This window comes from Etheostoma spectabile, chromosome 6 (genome assembly GCF_008692095.1).
Source record: "Etheostoma spectabile isolate EspeVRDwgs_2016 chromosome 6, UIUC_Espe_1.0, whole genome shotgun sequence".
NCBI lineage: Eukaryota > Metazoa > Chordata > Actinopteri > Perciformes > Percidae > Etheostoma > Etheostoma spectabile.
The window spans coordinates 16,817,925-16,840,320 of NC_045738.1; the positions used below are offsets into that span (position 1 = coordinate 16,817,925).

Sequence of the window (22,396 nt, forward strand, 5' to 3'; positions counted from 1 at the left end):
TGCAATATTGTTCCAGAACTGACCAACAGGAGATTAATCCCAGAACATAAAGATAAATGTCCCAAGCCTTCAGTGGGCAGAAAGTGCATGAAGGGCAGTTAATTACTTTCATGCGATGCATTTTCAAAGGAGTGAGATATGTCCTAAGAATGACATTGTAGTGAATCTGCTGATGGTTTGGATTTCATGATACTTCTGGGATATTAGACCATACATCATGCCAGTCAAGATCATTACTCAGGTCTGGACAATCGCGTTCCCAGACTTTCTCAATAGCAAGGCCAACGCGGCCAGATATTACCAAAAACGGATAAAGCCTGGAAACCATACCACAGGTTTTTGTCTGCATGGTGAATAATTTCCGGATAGGATGAATGTGCAACAGACTCTGCCAGGGGACACCGCATGCCTTGAGTGCTGATCTTAATTGAAGGTAAAAAAAAAAAAGAGGAACATGGTAGACTGAATGGGATTTGTAGGTCGGAAAAAGGTAACAAGCCAGTCTCGCTAAAGATGTCTTTTAGAAAATGAACCCCCCTCTGTTCCCTTTGTAAGACTGTTATAGGCCTCCCATCAATCAAGAGTGCTGCATTGTTGAATAAAGGGGAGATGTGTGACAGTTACATGATATATGGCAATAGGTTTCTGCCAATCTCAAAGTTTTAATGAAATGAGAGATAATGGGGCCAAAGCACAGCTGGCACTGTTTATTAGAGATATTGGCAAAGAGAACGTCATGGGGTGACCAAGGTTCGGTCATAGCGCTTTCTAAGGTATGCCAGCAGACAGACACATCTGGGTTAATCCAGGTAAGGAGGGGCCTTAACACAAAGGACAAAAATGTTTAAAGAGAGGAACTGAAAGACCACCATCTTCTTTCCTCCTCTGCAGAGCAGACATCTTCAGCTGCGGCCGTATGAATATATTTATTTATTTTAATTTATATAACTAATATCTTGATTTTTCTACGGTGTTTTTAATTGTTTCTGTGATATATTTTTTAAGATGTGAACTTGAAATGACTCCAAACCCTCACTTTCACTGAACAGCTTCGGAGTCATGGGAATTGTTACATTACTTTTTTCGTGTTGCATGGTGGCCGTCTCGCTTCACCCTAGCGCCTGTGGGCCGCATCAGGAAGTCTTGCGTGATATCAGGTCTCGTGATGTAATAAACTCTTTTACGGGACTGCACCCCATTCAGGAACCAGCTAGCTATAAGAACAAGGTAGCAGTGGAGTTTTTCACTCTATCATCACGGCTGAGCCGGCAAAAAAGAAGCAAAAAGCTAGGAAAGCGGTGTCGGAGGAACAGAGAAAAAGGAAACGGCAGACTGACCGAGCAAGGAGTCAGATACAAGTAAACATCGGAGCTACCAAATAATTTTTCCGAACCTGTAGGGGGAGCTCTATAGAAAAACCTGTGAGCAAAAAGCGACGAAACAGCAAATAAATGACCAAAACTGCATAGCGCCCCATTAATGACAGTGAACTGTAACGTATTGGTAGCCTAAAAATGTCTTGTTCAGCATTTGGTTACACCTTGCTAACCAAGTTAGCTAGGTAGTGATTGTGTTAGCTGGTAAGTCAAAGGAAATATTGAGGATTTTTAACCAGCTCTGTGTCATGCACGCCTACAGCGTCCTGCTCACTTGCCAGCAAAAGTCCACGGCTCGTTGAAATCTGCAAAGTTTTCATCTTTAGCTTTTAGCTTAGCACTATTGAAACAACACTGGTTTAGCATGTTTCCCCAGCTCCACCCTCTGGTCAAAATGTGGTCACTTCCAGTCGCTTTTGGCTGCAAATAGCCAAACGCCAAAACAGTTTCTCCTAAACCAATGACGTTATGGTGGCTACATCCATTATTTTTGTACCATCTATGATTCCTTCTGGGGGATATAAATCCTTATAAACTGTCACAAATGTATACTTTATTTGTTTAAAGGTTCAGTGATTTCCTAAAGCAAGCTGGGCACTGTAGTTTTCAGCAACTCAAACAGGAGAGAATCGTGCATTTGTTTGGGACTGTTTTCAGCCGTGGATTAATATATATTTGGTGCTCTGTTGATAATTCATTGCAGCAGGATGGTGTATATGGGATTATTTAAAATAAACTACAATGTGTGTGTTCATCATAATGAATGAAAATGTGACCCAGTGCAACTGATGTGTTTTTTAAAACCAGCTTTAATCTAAAATGGACCAACATAAAATGGACCAATGAGAAATTGAGAAAACCCCAAGTTAATGCATTAAGAAATAGAACACACATTTCCACAGCGGGTTAAGAATTTAATTATTTGTTTATTTATTTACGTATTTCTATCTCCAGATTCACCCACCCGAAAAATATAAATTCCGGTGTATTCCAAAAAAAAAAGAGGAACAATGGCATTTTCATCAGCCGCATGAAAGGAATTAATCAACAAAATCAAAGTGGCAATAATTATTATCATTATTACAATAATAATTCAATGATCAGAATATCCACATTCATAACAAATCCATATACAACTGCAATACACTCTTCAACACCACTCTTCCATTAATATACACAAAATCCCCAAATGTCTGTCCTGTCAAAACAACAATAGAGGAGTTTTGGGGAGGGGGGCTATGGCTTGTCAAGGGGTATGAAGATGAGTGACCAGAGGAGTTAATGGATCTAAGGTTAGTAAGAGTATAAGGGGGGAGGCACACTTATTTAGTAAGGACCTATACAAAAACAAGCAATGTTAAGTAATGACAGTATACTTTCATGGAAGAATTTGCCAGTCTGACTGAATCTTAACAAAAGGTTAGAAGGCTCCATGAGAGGCAGAATTTGGGGAACAAAATTTTAAGAAATATATAAGGGTTGTCTGAATAAATATATAACTCTGAATGACAACCATTGCAAACATATACCATAGGAACCTAAAGTGAAAGTCAGATACGCAAGATCCCAAAACAGGTTGATCATTTTCAAAGATATGCAGATGGAGGTTTATGGGAAAAAAATGTCTTAGTCTATATATGTACAAACATTGCTTGGACACCCAGATCTACTTATAAAAGCTTTTTAGTTGGTCAGAAAATGAGTGCAAGCTAAAGATTATGTGAGTTACTTCTTGTATGAGAGCTTTGAGAATGCAGCTATAAGTGACAGACCTTGCTGATATTCTAAGTCTGCACACAAAGTGCCTCTGATAGCTCCGTACATTTAAAAACCTTTCCATGCCTCAGTATTGGTAAGTTGAGAAGACCTATTCATAGAAAGAGAGAGAAACATTAGAGGAAAAATAACTGTACACTCTGCATATACAAACAAACTGTATATACACATAGACATACCATATATACACATTTATCCAGTATATACACAAAGATTTAGCCAGTACACACACTTATATACAAACACATTCACTCGTTTCAGCAGGACCTCTAACATATCTCTCTCTGTCGTTGTTTTAGTCATAAGTGGAATTGGCAGAGATTTGAACTCAGACTGGTGTCAGTGGGGTCCATCCATTGAAATAAATAGGAAGTTTTACAGCAATTTGACTGCAGAAATGTGGCCACACTGAAACCAAGAGTTCATCCTCTGCTCGCTTAAAACTCTACAGACAGGTAGTCGAAAGTGGAGTACAAAACAATAGCTGTAAGAATGTCCCCATCCAAAGACTTTCACATCGTCCGTTAATGGAGAGCTCCATGGCGACTGTTTGGCAAAACATCCGTCCACTTTTTTTGTTGTTTTTTTTGTTTTGAATGATTATAACCAAGAGGAAGGGGGGGGGGGGCACAGGTCACAGCAACGTGCAAACTGCTGTGAGGGGAGTAGGTAAAACACAAGTTTGTCCCTTTATTCACGGTCCATTAGGGCAATGATTCTCTCCACAAGATTGTCTTAGTAAGAAAACTTGGTTCATATAAAATGGATATGAACTTCCATTAGATAGAGACATCTATCTATATCAAGAAATAAATATCTGCTCCGGAAGATTTCTGATGAAGAGTTTTTTTTTATATATACTATTGTAAGAATAAGCAGTATCATAGAAATATAAATAATAACATTCTGTCCGGTTTTTCAATGTCTTCATTGAAGCAAGAGTTTTGTTCTAAAGCAGTTTCACTTGTTGTATTAGGCTGTGCATATTTAGTTTCCTTTAAAATCAAAGTCTGAAAGAGATTGGAACGGAAGAGCTAAAACTAGGAATCGAGGAAGAGATCAAGTGTGTCTAAAACGTGTGAGTAAAAATGAAGTGGTTAAATAATGCTTTAAGAATCCTAAATAGACAAAGAGTCAGTAGATGAAGAGGAATCAAAGGCTAATTTAAAAAGACTATGAGAGAGAGAGAGAGAGAGAGAGAGAGAGAGAGAGAGAGAGAGAGAGAGAGGGAACTAAATGCTCTAAAAGTAAATCAGCTTTGACTGAAATTTAAGAGAAGTCAAGCACCTTTGAAATATATCTTACCCAAAATACACTCCCCTCTCTCTCGTTTTGGGCATTATGCCTTCCTTGGCCTTTGTGTCCTCCGTTCTGCTGATTGATCAGACTGCATAGCTGTTCTTTGCATGCTCGGCAGGCTAACAAATGCCAATATGTGTCCAGCCTACCTTTGAAAAGTAAAATGTAAATCCAACCACGAGGCATCAAAAAGATAAAAAAAAAAAAAAAAATCCTGTTATCAAATCAGAGAGAGAGGGCCCAAGTAAAGTGAAAAAACAACCCAGCATTTCCTTACATGGTCCGCTGGGGCTCTGCACCATCCTTTGAGCAAAGAGAATGGGACCAATGCCCCAAGTTCTCCCTTTGTCAGCCAATCGCGTCACGAGAGAAGGCTCTGGACATTTGGCTATGCCACCCTGCGGACTGCCGATGGTGCATCAGCCAATTACGTTCCACATTGTCCTCCATGAAGCTTTGAGAGTGGCTAGGGGGAGAAAAAAAGGGGAGAGAAAGAAGAAACGGGGGAGGGTGCTTGATCAGGTGCTATTGAAGCATAGCGAGAGACCGAGTGTCTTTCCAAAGCTGGACTCATCTCTTTTCTATAGTTTTTGTGTTCAGCTCTGAGGCAACTGCTTGTTTACCTGAGTCACTGAGGTATTTTCACAGCAATGTTAATTTCTCAATCACGGATCATCTCCCACCTCTGAAAAGACACTGATGTTTAAACCTAGACCGCTTTTAAATTCAACATTCTTCACACACAAGTAATTTTACAAGAAAAAAGTAGCCCTACAAGCTGTCTAAATAAAAGACAATCTTTCCCTGTGTAAGACTGCTAGCAGTATTAACATTTGGTGGTTCAACAGTCAAAACATTCATTTAGGGTATGGATCCAAGCTAATCCAAAAGCACTGGCCTACAAAGTGCTAGCTTTGGCCATGTAAATTGACCTTTGACATGGCAAAGTAAGTGGTTTGTTCTCTCCAAAGAGAAAAATGGCTGATACAAAGCTGATGTGAAACTCTTCAACTCCTCTTGGTTCAACCTGCACGTTTAAACAAGGTGAGTTCTTTCAGAGCGATACCAGTGTGTGAGGCTAAAGAGACAAAAAAACAAGATCACATCCAGACAGACCTTACAGTACAACAGACAGTTCATACACAAAATGAAGGAATATGGATACACATCACAAACATTATAAAGACTCATGTTTTCAGCATTTGACACACAAGAAACTGAAGGGTTCATTTCAAAAACACATTATACAGTATTTCTAAAAACGTACTCGGAAGGTCTTTTAATTTGTTTTAATGCTGTTATCAGACGGTTTTAGAAACAGAAACTCTTTTTATTTTGAATTGAAATGTCAAATTAAGTAAACTACACAAAGAAAAATGTTACGATTTGTTTTTAAGCAGCAGCGGTGTAAAATATTCGTATTGTCTTAAGCAAGGCATTATACTGTGCATTTGGTCGATGACTAGCTAGTCTACTGGCCAAAGGATGCTCAATATATTAATCCCAGGCACTTAATGGCAGGCAAACAAACAGAATGATCTTTTCTCACATAAGAGGATCCTTGTTAACATGTCACACTGGCACTGTTTACTGTAGTAAAATTAGGCCATATGTGGTAAATGACCTAAACTCATAACATAATTGGGCAATCACTAATTTGTCTTTTGTGAAAATTGCATGATAAAAATGATTTATTTTTAAATGTAATAATGGCACCACTTATCTACCCTATAGGAACACAATGAACCAACACTTTTTAACTAAAACCGTTTTAAAACTCCATTCATCCATTCCATTCAGAGTATCTTCTTCATTCATTATTAAAATGATTACTTCTCAATGTGAACTGAAAATAACACTTTAGGGCTTTGACAAATTTGAAATACCCTGTTCAATCCCTCAATTTTGAGCCTGGGAGCTGCTTTTATCAATTGGAAATAAAACCAGAGATTGGAGGAGGCCGCTTCTAAAACACAGATATGGAAACCCCAACAACCCCATTGGACATAAGAACACAACAGATGCACAAAGAACAAAGACAAAAAAGACACATACAAAACATACTGGGGGAATACAAGTCCTGTCAAAGACCGCAGAACAGCGACAGAGAGAGAAAAAGACAGTGAGTGAATCATGAAAGAGGCAGTGCTATGGCAGACACAGAAATTTGACTTGGAAAATGGCACCAGTTGTTTCTGTTTAGCACCAGTTTATAACATATCGGTTCTGAGATTGAGAAGAGAAAAATTGCACGAGCTCAGTCTAAAAACAAGAAGTCCCTTAGATTGAAAAAAAAAGAAGAGAAAAAGTTCCCAAAAATGTCTTCGGTTAAAACCTCTAAGACACTTGATCTTGTGTCTTCTTTTTAATCTCTTTTTTTTTTTTAGCCCACGGAGCACTTCTCTTACTAGCAAAGCTTTCTTGGATCTACATTTGTTACTTCTGTATCAGATCTCTATTGGATAACCCTGTTGAAAAACACTCAAAGGCACTAGGAAAGCCAGACTACATCACCACATCTCTAACTACACAATTTGCAGCCTGGCGTGTTCAGGATAGATATATTTAATGCACCTACATCCATGGGAGTCATGGGGTTACTATATTATAGCACTTGCTAATGGCTACTATGAAGTCTTTGGGGTGCAAGACATTCTATAGTTCGTGTTCCTTACATGTATTTATTTCTCATGAAACCACAGACGGGCAATGACTGTACAGAGCATATGTTCACATATCTGCTTGGTATGTACGTCAAATGCTTTGTTTGACTGATTCAAACAGTATGTGACGAGGTATCATTATCTTGTCCTGCAAGACTGATACTAACTGCTGCGCCATGTGAGCATCAAGAGAACAAGTGTCCATTGAAGAGCCCTTTGTGTTGTGTGTTCATGTGTTATGCTAGTACAGTAACTGCATGATAACTACTCGTCTCCCGCACACTTTTCTTCTCTCTCTTGCCCGGGCAATAAGAATATCTACGGCCAATTCTTATCGAAAGCATTGTCTTGCTAAATGGGAAAGACAGGGACAGTGTTTTCCTTTGTGTCGTCTCTCTCTGATTTGGCTCAGCGTTGTGTTTGACCTACTCCCCCTTCTTCTGCTATGCCTGTGGTTGCTGTTGCTGTGGTTCCAGTTGCCTGTGAGGTTGTCATGGGGGAGGATGTTTGGTTGCCACGGAGCTCTCCATTCTGACTAGGATGTTGATGAGGAGTGGGTAGAGAGGGAGGTTCTACAGTTTGGGGGAGGACTCCATTGTGGGGCGAGCTGTCAGAGGAAATGCCCGAGGAAGAAACTGTGAGGCCTTGATCGTTGATTACCGCTCCTCCTCCTCCGCCTCCACCTCCCCCTCCACCTTCAGTTTTCACACCGGGGTCTGCATAACCCAGGGAGGAAAGCTGCTCTTCCTAGTGAGATAGAGAGAGAGGGGAGGGGAAAGAGGAGTGGGAGCAGGGAGGTCGTAGGAGAGAGGCCATTCAATGAAAGATGGGAGGAATGTGAGGAGTTGTAAGGAGATGTCCAGTAGATGACGTGACATTTAGAGGGAAAAAGCACATGTTGTGAGAGTGTGGGAGGAAGTAAGAATAGATAGATAAAGATGGGACGAGGACAAGGAGGAATATCACCAGAGAAGGATGTGATAGAATTGTGTGGAAGTAGAAAAAACATCAAACATTGACAAATACAAAGAACCGGTTGGAATGAGTACATGTAAAAGCAATGGCACAAGCAAAGTAAGGAGGAATTAGAACATAAAAGACAAGTGATAAGGGATTGGAAGAACCACACAGATAGAAGGAGACAGACAGAAAGAGGAGAGAGAGATAGCCAAATGAGTTACAAAGTTGATGCATGACGTACATCAATAGAAATGGCAGCACAGGAAAAGGAACACGGGAAAAGAGGGGATGAAGGGGAATTAAAATTCTTGAGGTCAAAGGGTCCTGATCCGCTTTGGATAAGTGGAAGGAGTGTTTATCGGGTGTCAGGAAAGGTCAAGTGTCATTCTTTGCCAGTGAGTACAAATCATGATCAATGCGTTTCAATGTAAATGTGCGAGCTTGAGTAGCTGAAAGTATTTTAAATCAAAGACTTTAGAGGAACTCTACAATTATGGCTTCTATAAACATCTTATGAGCACATACTGTAGCATCAGCCGTCTTCTAAAAACATGCACAAAAACGTAAAGCCACAAAGAGCTCAGCGCCAAATTTATAAAAAAGCAAGATAAAGGTGCATCTTATAGCCGGACAGGAAATCCAAACCTGTCAAATTCACCAACCAAAATGTCGAACCCAAACCCATTGCCACATAGCAATAAGCTGCTGCATGGGTGTTGATCCTGGGTTGGAGCTTTGGATTAGTGATTAAGTCAAAGTTTGGTTTTGCCATCTTTTCTTACCTACGTTGGCGTAGAAATAACAGCAATGCAAGACTAGTTTCATTATTAGTTATATCAAGCCTTCACTCCCAGTCTTGTTCACTGACATCTGTGTAGGAGCAGTGGGAAGAGAAAACAATTGGGTTATTGTGCCAATAGACAACTATGAGGACTCTATTCATAATGGTACTTAAAGCATCCAAGAGCTACTGCAAGATGATTTGAATATAGAAGCATTTTGAAAGCTGAGAATCACAGTTTTTCCATCAGACCTCTGATAGAACCTCTTGATATAATTGCACTTGATTTATCTTGCCTGGCACATTTGCTGTGTGGTGTCTAGACATAATTACAGAGATTCTGGTTCCCTGAAAATGTGCGAGTGCGAGCTGTCTAAAAGAGCTTCTAAACATGTGAAATACTTTAACTGTTTAACTTTAACTAGGTTTGTTCTTCATCAAACGTTTGAAAATGTATGTGACATTTGCTAACGAGAATTATGAAATATTGTAACATGAATGAAATGTATAGAGGAAAGACAGGAAGTAGGAGGGATAGTTTGGTCGGCATCCAGTAGAGGAAATGGATCAAAAGGAGCAAAAGCAAATTATCACTGGATAAACTGTATTTGATGGGTGTGTCCATTGTGAGTGGAAGGTGTTTCCATTTCACTTAAAAAAAAAAAAAAATAATAAAAAGTGAAAAGAAAGAAAGGAATTACCCCAACATTTGATGTTAATTAGCGGGCCTTTTCTCTTCTCAATCAGAACCAAAATAAATGAAAACATTTTCAGCTGCTAACTGGTGCTATGATTGTATGACGATGATTGTACATTATCTGCTTTGGTTACAGACAGTTACAGGATGCCAGTAACATGACTCCACTAACCCTTGTTTCGTTCTCAAACACAACCGACAGTGTTGTTTAATACCCATGTGTAGACCAATACACATGTCTATTAAATTCATGAAATCAAGCAGCTGAACAAAGACATGGCAAAATGTTTACTGACATCCTTTTATAAACTTACCAAACTTGCTTCACTCTCTGTGGGCTGTGGTGTTTGATTACTTGGTGCATTCAATTACGGCTTGGTGTGAGAGTGTTTAATGTACTAATGAAATTGGGGGTACTGGAGACAAAAACACAAAACACTTAGTGGAGAACTGAAATGTTAGGTGTATAGTAATGATGCGGATAGAGTATCGAACACACAGGTTATTACCAATCTCCTCCAATCTCCAATCAATTTGAATTGTGGCTGTCTATAGAACAAACTGTGAAATCTTTCTCACCTACACAGTTGAAATGCTGTAGGTGTTGGTTTAATCAACTTATGTATGACAGTTGTTAAATTAAAAGAACCCCTGTATGGCTTAAGATGACTAGCTCGCCGGGTGAAGAGCGCTAACTCTGACGCAAAAAAACAAAACATACGCTTTTCACACATCCTCAGACGCACCGTAACAACGAGCCTACCCATTCAACCAAACAATGTGCACAGGTGCCAAACACATACACAAACACATAGATATCAGAAACACAGACTCACTGAAAGACGACAGAAAACACACAAAAACATTTGCACAGTAATCGGTGTTCTTCAGGGAAGGATTGGGTCAGATACGGAGATTTCCCATAATTCCCGTTGTTTGTCTGAGGGCGTGCTGGGAGGGATGAAAACTGAATGGAAATGTAAGTTCACGTAGGTAGGAAAATACAGCCGTTCAAAAATATGTTGTATGTGAGGAAGAAAAATCAAAAATAAAAAGAGAATTCACACGATATTTCAAAAGACTTTCGGAACAGATTCATTTCTTTAAAAACGTGTTGTCAACCAGGGATTTAAGCAGTTAACAGTCTTATTTCTTTTTCAAAAATCTGGACGGAAGTCTATGGAACCATAAAACATGTTGATGTGTGTATTCTCTTTAAATTAGGATTTTTTTTTTTGCGTGGCTTCTTGGCAGAAAATAAAAACTCTGCATTCAAAATTGTTTAAAAAATATCTAGTATTTGTATAGTAATGAACTAATGCATTGTTTTGGGCTATTGTAGAAACCAGAGGCAAACTGCATCATGTTGGTACATATAACAGTAAAACTGTACATTTTTCAATGCTTAGTCAGTTGGCTACGGTTTATAAAGATTATAATGTTTTGTCTAGTGAAATGATGAGGTGATTATTCAATGTGATGAAAATCTGAGTTGAACAATTGCAAATGCCAACGGAGCTTAAGAATCAATGATATTCATTGATATGTTTGTATTTCTCTGCATCTTAACGTTTTACCCAATGCAAAGAGTTACAGGAAGGTCTCCGTATATGACATGAAAAACGTTTGCAAATAAATGTTTTCATATATGTGTATGGGTAGCTGGTTATGAATGACTTGTGTGTGTGTGTGTGTGTGTGTGTGTGTGTGTGTGTGTGTGTGTGTGTGTGTGTGTGTGTGTGTGTGTGTGTGTGTGTGTGTGTGTGTGAACAACTGATGGCTTTTTCACTTGCAGAGGGCTACAACAGCTACACACAAAACAATTGACGTTTAATATTTAGAGATTAGAAAGGTTGAATCTGCTGTCGTGCTTCTATATATTTCTGCCAAGGCATGTAGTATGTTCACTGGTCAAAGCAACCTAATTCAAATAATTCAAATAAACTCATTACTCAAGGTCTGTCACAGAATATTTCCGATGGATACAAGAACTCATGCTATTGTGTTGGAAGGGTGACAACAAAACCATAAAGTAGCAGCTTACCACCTTTTTTTCTGTTTAGTAAAACAAAGAAAAACTATTTTTGTGTGGTAAAGGAGATGGACACTTACTTCATACGATGCCAATTAAAATACTGTGATACATTACATTACTTTATTTTTCCTCATTCGTCAGAGAAGAGTAGACTTTAAAGCTTTAGTGCATAACTTTTTGATATTATTGAATGTCCGTTACATTCAAGCCATTGCTAAATGAGTTCCAACAAAGCTAATTAAGACTATCAGCTCCACTTAACTCTCTCTGTTTTTCTCAGTATCGCTATGTTCAGAAGATGGTGTCGTCGGGTGACTTTCCCGCGCAGAAGCTCGAGTGAAGATAATTTTCACTTCTGAAGACTCCATCATGGTTTTTTTAATCCTCTGTGTCGTTTTTGGCTGATAGCAACCGCGCGGAGGAGGGGTGGGGGCCCGTGCGCGATCACAGAAGGCTTGTATCATGCGGACGCGCCGACAGTGTTGTTGTCAATACTTAGAATTCCTCATGACTGAGACTGAAACTACGCACTATAGCTTTAAAGCTGCATTAGGTTCATCTTTGCACAGATGACTCAAGTCCAAGTCATAGAAGTGCTCCTAACTGCGAGTCAAGTAATATTGTCTACGGGTCTACTTTCGGAGGCCCCTGAAATATCTTCTCCCATTGCTCTCACACCACCACCTTTAGTGGGACTTAGAGTATAACACACTAGCTCGGTCAAACAGAGACATAGAAAGTTTTAATTTGTCTTAGTTTGTCTTAAATGAATTAAACCTCTCTTGTTTTGTGATAACGCTGTCTTTTTGGAACGGGTCATTCTAAATGGCAACAACAGTGTTAAATCCAAACTTTTATTCGCCCTCATTAAATTTCCAGCCTCTTTTGTGTCCTTGTGTAGAAAGTGGTCAATCAACCTGGTGACATGATTTATGGGTACAATACTTCCGACATGTTTCAAATGAACACCCCACGCTGTCAAGTTTCTTAGTGTCGCTTTACATCTTGAAAATGTTTTGTTGTCACTCTTTCAACACGGTGCAGTGCTCTTTAAGTAACCTCTGTCCAAAAACTCTGTGACAGGCCTCTTTTCCTGAAGGATAAATGGAAAAGTAAGTGGGCCTGTCAGTGTGTTGGCTTGCAGTGAGTTCACAGGATGCTGCGTATGGACAGGGACGCACATTGAGAACAGTAGAAGTGGAAAAGAGGCAGCAGGTTATGGATGGAGAGTGAGAGTTTGCCGGTTTGTTTATTACCTGGTTACTCGGGGTGGGACGGGCGCGAGACGGGGCTGCACTAGGATGGACTGACGCCTCCCCTAAGAGAAATCACCGTATCTCATCAACATAGGAGGAGAGGAGAGGAGAGGAGAGGAGAGGAGAGGAGAAGGAGAGGAGAAGGGGGTTGAAAGCAGGAGGCAGAAGGAGGAAGCGGAGGAAAAACTACAGCCACCCAAAACAATACATCCACAATGTCCAACAAAAACTGACAGAAAAGGACATAAATATAGATAAAAAATGCTTACTAACATACATTTGCATACACATACATAATGGTGACCATTCACGCAAAACATTACCAGACAACCCAACAGCCTAAAAGTGTTAAAGCAGCTTGCCATGCGGTGTGTCATTATCAGAAATCATGCTTAGGACAAGAAAGAAAAAGGCGTTCAATCGTGCACTCCAAACGACATCTGCATGTGAAAGCAGATGGTTATTCCAATAGACGTTTCCTGGTTCAGAAGCGTAAAAGAACATGCGTATGTTAAACATGCAATCATCTACGAAGATAATTACATACACACTTGGAAAAACCAGAATTATATTTTCATCAACACACTATATTTAAAAACAGAGAAATAACAGAGAATATGATATCTGCATTTTACTGTAACACGCCCCCGCCCCCCCCACACACACAGACACACACACACACGCACACACACTTAAAAATGACTAACATTCAAGAAGTTGCAACAATAAGTACGGATAAAGGAGTGAAATCAAATCTTATATGAATGAAACATTGATATGATTAATGTCACTGCAAGCTCAGGAAGCCGTTTCCTCATTAAATCCAACTCACTGATACAGGGAGCTGCTGCTGATCAAACAAGAAGTCCACACAGTTTAGCAAAATCTCCAGGAAGGCTCGACAAATGCTCAATATAACAGTTTAATGTTAAAAAATGTATTTCTGTTTTTACAACTGAAAAAAGTGCAGTAACTGCCAGATACTGTAGAAAGTAAAATGTTTTATGTGTGTAACTTGCACTGATTGCCTTTAAAGAGCTGTTCAATATCAATTCATAATGTATTAACTCAATTTGTTCAAATTATTAGTCAATGTTATTACATCATCAATTAAAATATATTCCACCCCTTTTAAAATAAAAAATGTGTTGCTGTAACACTATGATGTAATTTATTGGATTAACATGTGTCGTTATATTTTCAACCCATTTTGCTGAATGTTTGCTAACACTTTGTTCACCAAATTAAATGTAAAGCTTTTAGTATATTTTTTATTACATGCAATGCAATTAAATACCTTTTTTCACAAAAATCAATGCATGACAGAAAACCAGTATGGACAAAAAGGCCTACCTTTATTTATCACCTACATAAATGTATTGACATTTATATCCTATTTTGTCCATGTTTTTCTGCTGTATATTAAACTAATTCCTAGCAATACACTCAGTTGCCAGTTTATTATAGGCACACCTAGCCAAAACTAATACAATCTTATACAACTAATACATCAGTCCTGCAATAATGTTGGCTTCTGTTAAAAGAGAAGTGTTTCCGTTATTTAGCTTACCCTCATTGATAAAAATGGGATGGACAAATATTAGAAACACCTATCAGTATATACCACAGAGTATACCTTCCAAAAGGCCCATACAATAAAATCAACAAGTTTCTGAAACAATTTCAACAAAAACAGAGCATTATAACCTTCATGAAGGAAGGATTTATGCCAGGACTGCTGTCCTAGACTGCATTAGTACCTATTAAACTGGCAACTGAGTGCAATTATGTGACCTGAACAACACAGATAATCTGCAGATGTGTTGGCAGATGTATTTCAACAATCAACATACAATTCATGAAGTCAATCTGAGCATACCTAGTCACTGTAGCTAGCACTACAGTGAACGTGTTTGCTACAGGTCTGATGCTGCTGTATGAAACTCCACAAAAATATCTTTAACAGCTTCCTGCAGACACTACCCTCTGTTGCACCTGTCTCACTTACAAAAAAACTAATGGCAGGCCAAAGAAGTGTTCACAATGTTTTGATGGAACTGAATTCAATGCATTTAGATACTTTTTACAGATACCCTGTTACAATATTTGGCAGTTATCACCTTATTAGTTGCAAAAGTGTACTTTTATTTACTTATACAGTAGTTACTAATGTATTCATGTCCTAATAGCAGCTATGAAATATTTGGAGGGAAGTCCGCTTTTTGCAGTGTGTTTTATTTTATAGTCATCAGGAGGCTGTAGTGGGAAGGATGTTGGCACCCTGCACCTGTGTCATTATGTGAGGTCTAATTAAAGTGTGTGTGGTGTAGTTTTGGCCTGAGGAAATAATGGCATCATGCCTCTCCCCTCTCAGCCCCATGTTCGGTTACTGTTCCCTGTCTCGGCTGCTGCTTGTGCACGAGTATCACCCCACTAAAGCTGTCATCACACTGGACTGAACTATTTTAAGTGCTGTGGTTTATGAACACGAGGCCCTGAAGCTAAAATACAAAACAGACCTCTAATTTCTGATAGCACAGCTTCAAGTTCAACACTCAAAGCACTGTCTGTTTTTAGCAGCAAGCACCGTGAGCTGCATGTAGATCCAAGAAGCATTTTAACATAACGGATTTTCCTTGTCTCATCACATTTCTTCCAGTGTACTAATTAGTGCTATCTATTAGATGGATTGTCATGCAATTGTGTTTGCTCAAGGTCCCTAGATGATGTATCCTAATAGAGAGGCAAAGTCCCTCCCCTTTCGGTCAATCTCATGGGACCCTAATTCAGAAAAAAAATAAACAGTAGTGGACGAGGAGAGACAAATTATTTTTTGATCCCGTTTGAATTGAACCATGGATTACAAATATGATGTAACTGATGTGTTTTTATCCAGTGTTATCAGCAGAGAAGCAAAGGAATGAGCGAGATCTGCTGCTACTGTGAGTTACGTTACATCCCGGTACCAAACACACAGACAATGTAGCTTCAGTCATCCATGCAACTTTGAAGTGTGTAGTTTTTCTAATTACGTATTTTCCCAGTCTTATACTTCAACAGCTTAACAATAAACCAAGACCTTATTGACATGCAAATTTATCTTTTAAACAAACATCATATTTGTAATCTATGGCTCAATTTCTGGAGTGTGGTCTAGACCTACTCTATCTGTGAGATAACACTTGTTATGAATTGATACTATAAATAAAATTGAATTGAAAATTGAAATAAAACGGGATCAAAAAATAATTTGTCTTTCTCCATTCATATTTTTTTTCCAAATTAAAGTCCCATGGCGGTCCACCAAAAGGGGAGAGACTTTGTCTCTCTATTGTTTTGATGATCCCATGACTTTTCCTCTAGTGCCAGAATGACGTTGACATTTGTGTTTTTAGTGAAATATCCAGGCAACTACTGGATAAATTTCCCTCAGGATCAATATATATCTTTGATGGTCCCTTAACATTTCATGCAGCACCAAGTTCAAAATCCTTATGTGACCATTCCTTTGGTGTATGGCCAAATGCCTGCATAACTAACGACATTCCCATCAGCCTCAGCTGCACTTTATATTTACTGCTTATTAGCAAATGTTACTGCAGCATGCTAACACGACTAAACTCAGATGGTAAACACGGTAAACATCATGTATGCTAAACATCAGCATGTTGCCATCTTGAGCATGATAGCATGTTGACATTAGCATTTAGCCCAAGGCACCACTGTTCCATAGTAAAGGCTCACAGAGCTGCTGGCATGGCTCTGAAGTACTGTTGGTGTTGAGTTGCATCATATTGTACAGCTGTTCACCAGTCTTAGCATTATTTCCTTAACCACAAATATATATGCATATTACGTGTGTATATATATAGATATCTCTCTCTCTCTCTCTCTCTCTCACACACACACACACACACACACACACACACACACACACATTTATATATATATATATAGATATATATATATCTATATATATATAAATACAGCATGAGTCATGCTCGGATGTGGGCTACTTCACTTTGATAAGGTAAAAAATAGGGCGGGTTCAGAGCATAAATGACTACTAAAGAGGGAAGCTCCTGAAGACACAACAGCACCACCACCACACAGCATTTGGGGCTCCGCAATTCAATAACCTGTGCGCAAGTCTGGTTCTACATCACATATGAAACAGGTTTAAGGAGTTTCAACGCTGACATGCTCTGCAGAAACATTTCACAGAAACATCACCACAGACCGAGATATGCTCACAAACCCAGCTAGAGTCAGACATCTTGACAGCTTGAGCTGACAAACGCAAACAGCAACACGCTCTGATCTTCAAAGCTCCCAGGTATGTTGGTGGACAGATGGCAGTCAACTCCAAACACAGGGACAGGTCAGGGACAGGGCATGGCAATGAGAGAGACCACATACACACAGCAGACGAAATAATAACAGTAGCAGGGGAGGAAAAGTGAGGTAAAGGGGGATAGCAGATAAGATAGCACAGGCCATTGTACGGACTCGACGAGAGAATAAGCAGTCTCACAGACCTGATCAGGGAAAATCCTGGTTTTTGGCTCAATCACGGGTCCTCCCCTTAACTCATCCTCCACAGCCATAAGTCTTGGAAGCAGAGAAAGAGAGAGAGAGGGGAGGGGGGAGGGGTTGACAGAAAGAGAGGGAGTATTATGAATCCAATGATACTTAACAAGAGGTTGAGCAAGTGCATCTCCAACATCTGTCTCAACTACACCACAGTGATAAGATGTTGGTTACCTGTATCCCATATCTGATAGGCAGCTCAATCTTTTAAGCCCATGCAAACGTTGAGCAGCAGTAACCCAAGCCATGCTTTCTGAGGCACTGCCAATTTTCACTGGTGGAGCTTTTCTTTTTCTTCTTGCCCCCATGGGATTCATCAAAGCACTTTCGCTCAATTCAAGGTGGTTTAAAAGCGCAATTACGGCCAACTGTGAACAATTCCGCTCTGTTATGTGAAGTGAACCAAGTAACAGATCCTGATCATCCCCAGGGAATTGCCCATCTTATGTAATATGGACCGACCATGGCACTGGTGGAAAATCCTTTGACTTATCGTTTCAAAGGCTCCGCTTACTGCCGGCGTTTTCATGAGCCATCGAAAATGCAGGTTTCCCGGCTCTCATGAATATCCAAGCGCCAAGGATTTACTCCCAACTAAGGTCTTTAGAGGATACTTCTCATACAGGGTTATCTTGCAGTTGCACAGCCAACTGGCTGAGCTGACAATATTGTTATGGTGGTGATAAATGCCAAATAGAAGTTAGTGTGAATAAAAGAAACCCTCTTCACACAATTCCATTGGGTTGCCTTCATGACCCTCCATCTGTTTTACAAGATTTTGCAGCAGCAGAACAAATATTCTTGCAATTTGCTGTTGACTTTAAATAAGATTACTGGAATATTGTTTCTTTTTAATAGTGTACGAAGGAGTGACTTCATGTCAGTTTGTCTGGGTATAATGACCAGGAAGATTGTCACTTGTGTGTTCATTAAGCCACCAAGCCAATCAAAGAGTTGAGAGCAACATTTAACTGCCACCATGTTTCCATGCCGATTAAATGTACCACCCATCCAATCCCATTGTGCGACTTAAAGCACATTCATATCGTTTTATTCAGAACACAGAGAGGCACATGTTTGACAATAAAGAATGAAAACCCACAGATGAAGTTTCAAACATAAGTGTTTGGATGTTTTATTCCATAAATAATGTACAGTGTTGAGATATTTTACAAAAGAAGTGAATTGGAAAAGAAAAGAATCAATCATACTGTAAGCACACACAGAAATATAAGCACTGTCCCGAAAAACAATGGAATGTAACATGGGTATACAGCATTAAGATTTCGACATGACTTCAAGAGGCAGACAATGATTCATGTGGGTGATATGTTACAAAAAAATAAGTTGATCTTTTAATATCCAGTTGTACTTCAAGTAGTGTGCTTTTGAGGTCAAGTCGTACATGTAGTCAAAACAATGTGTGTATCTACCAACATGAGGTCACAATGTCTGAATATTTTGCTACAGAGAAAAAAAGGCAAGAGACAAAGGTGTCAAATAGGATGTAAGTTGATGTAACGGAAAGACAAACCAGACCTGGATCAAACAGCAGCTGCAAATACTTTCTTTTTCTTTTGCCAACAAGTGCAACATGAAGTACGTTTCTTTTAATGAAAACTTACCTTTCAACATCTGATTGGTGTTCATGCAGCAGACCCCCACCCATCTGCTTAAAACAAACTAAGAATTATTTGCAACTATTTTGACACAGGTCTGTGTAAAAGTGACTCGAAACCCTTGGCTGTTGCTACAAGCCATGTCAATCAGACCAATATTGATCACACACACACACACACACACACACACACACACACATCAAGCCAAAACTCTTCACCACTATGAATTCATTTGCAAGATTTAAACATAGGTTTTTGCCGTAGTACAATCTATACAACCTATCAATATATTCTTGCTACAAAAGAGAGGCGGATATACTGACACCAGAATATTTTTAATTATCTCTGGAGAGGGAAAAAGAAAAAAATAATATGGTTGCCCTTTAATTAATACTATTTAAATCATACTATAACTGCATAAGTTTAATGACAGTACTGGCTAACTTTCTTAAACAACTATTCTGATCACCATGTCACTGGACACCACCAATGACGGACTGCAGGTCAAAAGGCATACCAAGCATATACAGCAAAATCATACAGATAGAAGAAAAATATTTTTTCGCTTTAATTAATAAATGATATCCATTGCAGTCTTTCATTTTAAATGCAGATAAATTCACAAACACCGTACAGAGAAGCCAAACACAAGTTAAGAACTTAAGAACACACTTTGCAGAACACACTGTTGTCAAAAAGTCACGTCTTTGTTGTCATGCTGTCTCTGTGCTATTTTGCACTTTACAGTATTCCAGGTCTTTAAGTTTTCTGTTTAGATACTGTGGATGGCACCTGGTAAAAGATTTTGGCAGGAAGTTACTGTTTCTTTATGTACACACGATGCATACACCTCAGCAGGATCTGTGCTGTCTGTGCATTTGCACATGTAGACGTATTTGTTATTGCGCTTCTGCTAAAAAGTTAGCTATTGCAAGGTTAAAATAGTTATAATCTCAATCTCATATATATATATATATATATAGATATTTTTTTTTTAATAAATATTTCATATATAATTATTGTTATGGCTCTTGCATCACAGACTTTAATATGCTATGGATTATAATTAAAAATAGATTATTACTTAGACAGGTGCAATTAAGACCATTCATTTTTCCCCTACTGCAAACTCACCATAAATCTGTTCAGTTCATTTGCTCTGTTCACAGCAAACAGCTCGGGAAAGATAAATAGTTTATATTTTGAATTTCTAAAATGCATTAAAATATTCGTGGGTGGAAAAACATGGAGAGCCTGTAGCCAACTACTAAGATCACTACCCTAATGAAATATACAAGTGCTACAGGTCAAGTGGATTTAATGTTTTCCGTAGATCTAACCGAGCATGACCTAAAACTCAATATTTGGCTTTGGCTTTAAATTAGATTGCTGAAGAGCAAAACGTGTATCTGGTCTAATGACAGATATTTGATTTGCTCTGAGCTTAAAGTATAGTTATGCACAGAACGTTAAGGCTTCTCTGAAAGAAAATCTTGGACACTTGAAACATAATGCTAAGTGTTTTAGTTCTGCAGATGAAGAGATGTTTTCAAGCAAACATAGGAGCCATGAAATCAGGATCACGCTTGCTCCTTTTTGCAGAACCTGAGCTTGCATTTGCATCAACTTAATGTATTTGAATGTGAGAATTTAATATAAAATTCAATTTAAGATGAAATATAACAGAAGGCTATGTTTACACTTGTCATTACACAAAGATTTTGGAGTCCCATCAATCCAATAGGATGGCCTGAGACCATGTTTGTTGGCATCCACGCTTTCTGCACTCTTTGCATTGCTCATACATGCGACAATGCTAGTCTTGCAATGTGTTCGATGATACGATCTGGCTCAGTGAATTTTGAATAAAACTGACTTGGAAGCATCCAGACCTGCTACTTTATTCATCCTTGTGTGGTCGGATGATAAAAGTCACCCAGGAAACAAGTGTACTCCTTGGAGAGATCAGTTTCCTGCACACTATGTGTGCAGCAGATTTACTATATTCACTTTAAGCTCATACTCCAGGGGGGCAATAATCAATGGTTTAGCTTTAAGTGCTCTGATAAAGTTCTCATTTATACGGCATATTTCCTTCATGCCTTCATGCTGGGATCTTCGTCATTGTTTGTGACTTTCTGTCCTGAATGTAAAAAAAAAATTATAATAAGGAGAGAGGTATCGTTCCCCATGTAGAAAGATACATCAGCAGTCCTTCAGTGAACAAGGTTCACCTTGATTTGAATTGGAAGAGCAAATATTAAACCGTGGTCTTCCATAGTCCTGTGCCTCTGAAGGTCCAAAACAATGTGTTGCTTTAAAAAGTGCAGACATGTTTCTGAAGTTACCACATTTTCAATCCTCTTGTGCTTTTACAGTGCAATCTTGGGAGGGAGTCAATTGGAAACTAAGCTAAGGGAAATCATCTGAAATGAGCCCGAGATCCAGTTAAAAACTGTGTTCATGAAAATAGCTGATGATAAGTGCAGCAGCACAAGGATTTGGGAGGGTGGTTTTATATACAAGGTTAGGGCGTTAAAGAGGTTTTCCAACAAAAAAAAGGGGGAGCAGGACTGTCTCTGTCTTCATTCCATGTCTTCTTTCCTGGAGTGGATAAGAAGTGGCAATATTCTCTGTCACAGATATCCAGCCTTCAGTTGCAGACCACAGACTATTATAAGATGTGAACAATAACATATTGGACTCTTTTCCTTACAGAACCTTTTTATCTGAACTCTCTTTACAAAAAAAACTACATTTGCAGTCAAACTGTAAATGCTCAAGGAATCCTTAGAACACAGCAAACATTTGTTATTTTTAGTGCCTGAACACAACTGAGAGACTGAGATGTGGTCGATTAATAAAAACTTAAGGCTGCGCTCCAGAATTGCACTATTACAATTTCACACAAGCACTCAATAATATTAGGGCTCAGCTGGAGTTCTTCACGGTCATCCAAATATGTTGCTCTTGAATAACTAGTAAACCATGTTATGATACAACAAGAGCTAAGAGGACAATCAAAAACTCCTTTGTCCAGTTAAGCCAGCTGCAAAGAACCAACCGCCAAGAGAACATGACCTGCACACCTATCAAAGAACGTCTTTGAACATCTTTTATTAGTCTCTCATTTAATTTGTCGCTCATTACATGTCTGCAGCTTTAGCTTTCAATTTACAGTAGAGCTCCCTGCCTTGCTCCCAAAGCTGTTGCACTTAATGAAACAACTTCCCACTCTCCAATATTCTTTGCAAGATAACAACCCCTGTAAATAGAGTCGTATTCCCATATGTAATAGTGTGTATAATATATATATATATATATATATATATATATATATATAT

At 38.9% G+C, this 22,396-nt stretch overlaps 1 protein-coding gene across 15 annotated transcripts in view; it reads right to left on the minus strand.

The window, feature by feature from the left end:
* Positions 1-2,282: 2,282 nt before the first annotated feature.
* syngap1b (synaptic Ras GTPase activating protein 1b) overlaps positions 2,283-22,396 on the minus strand; it is a 146,115-nt gene continuing 126,001 nt past the window's right edge. For 11 of the 15 annotated variants that reach the window (XM_032518083.1, XM_032518082.1, XM_032518084.1 and 8 more), the window contains 2 exons: positions 17,382-17,454; positions 2,283-7,861 (listed from right to left, as the gene is read on the minus strand). In XM_032518083.1, the coding sequence (XP_032373974.1) occupies positions 7,523-7,861; positions 17,382-17,454 (412 nt within the window). In that variant the 3' untranslated portion in view covers positions 2,283-7,522. Of the gene's footprint in view, positions 7,862-12,843; positions 12,906-17,381; positions 17,455-19,009; positions 21,657-22,396 lie in introns of those variants that run through there. The other 4 variants (XM_032518086.1, XM_032518087.1, XM_032518088.1 and 1 more) reach the window with 4 other exon arrangements.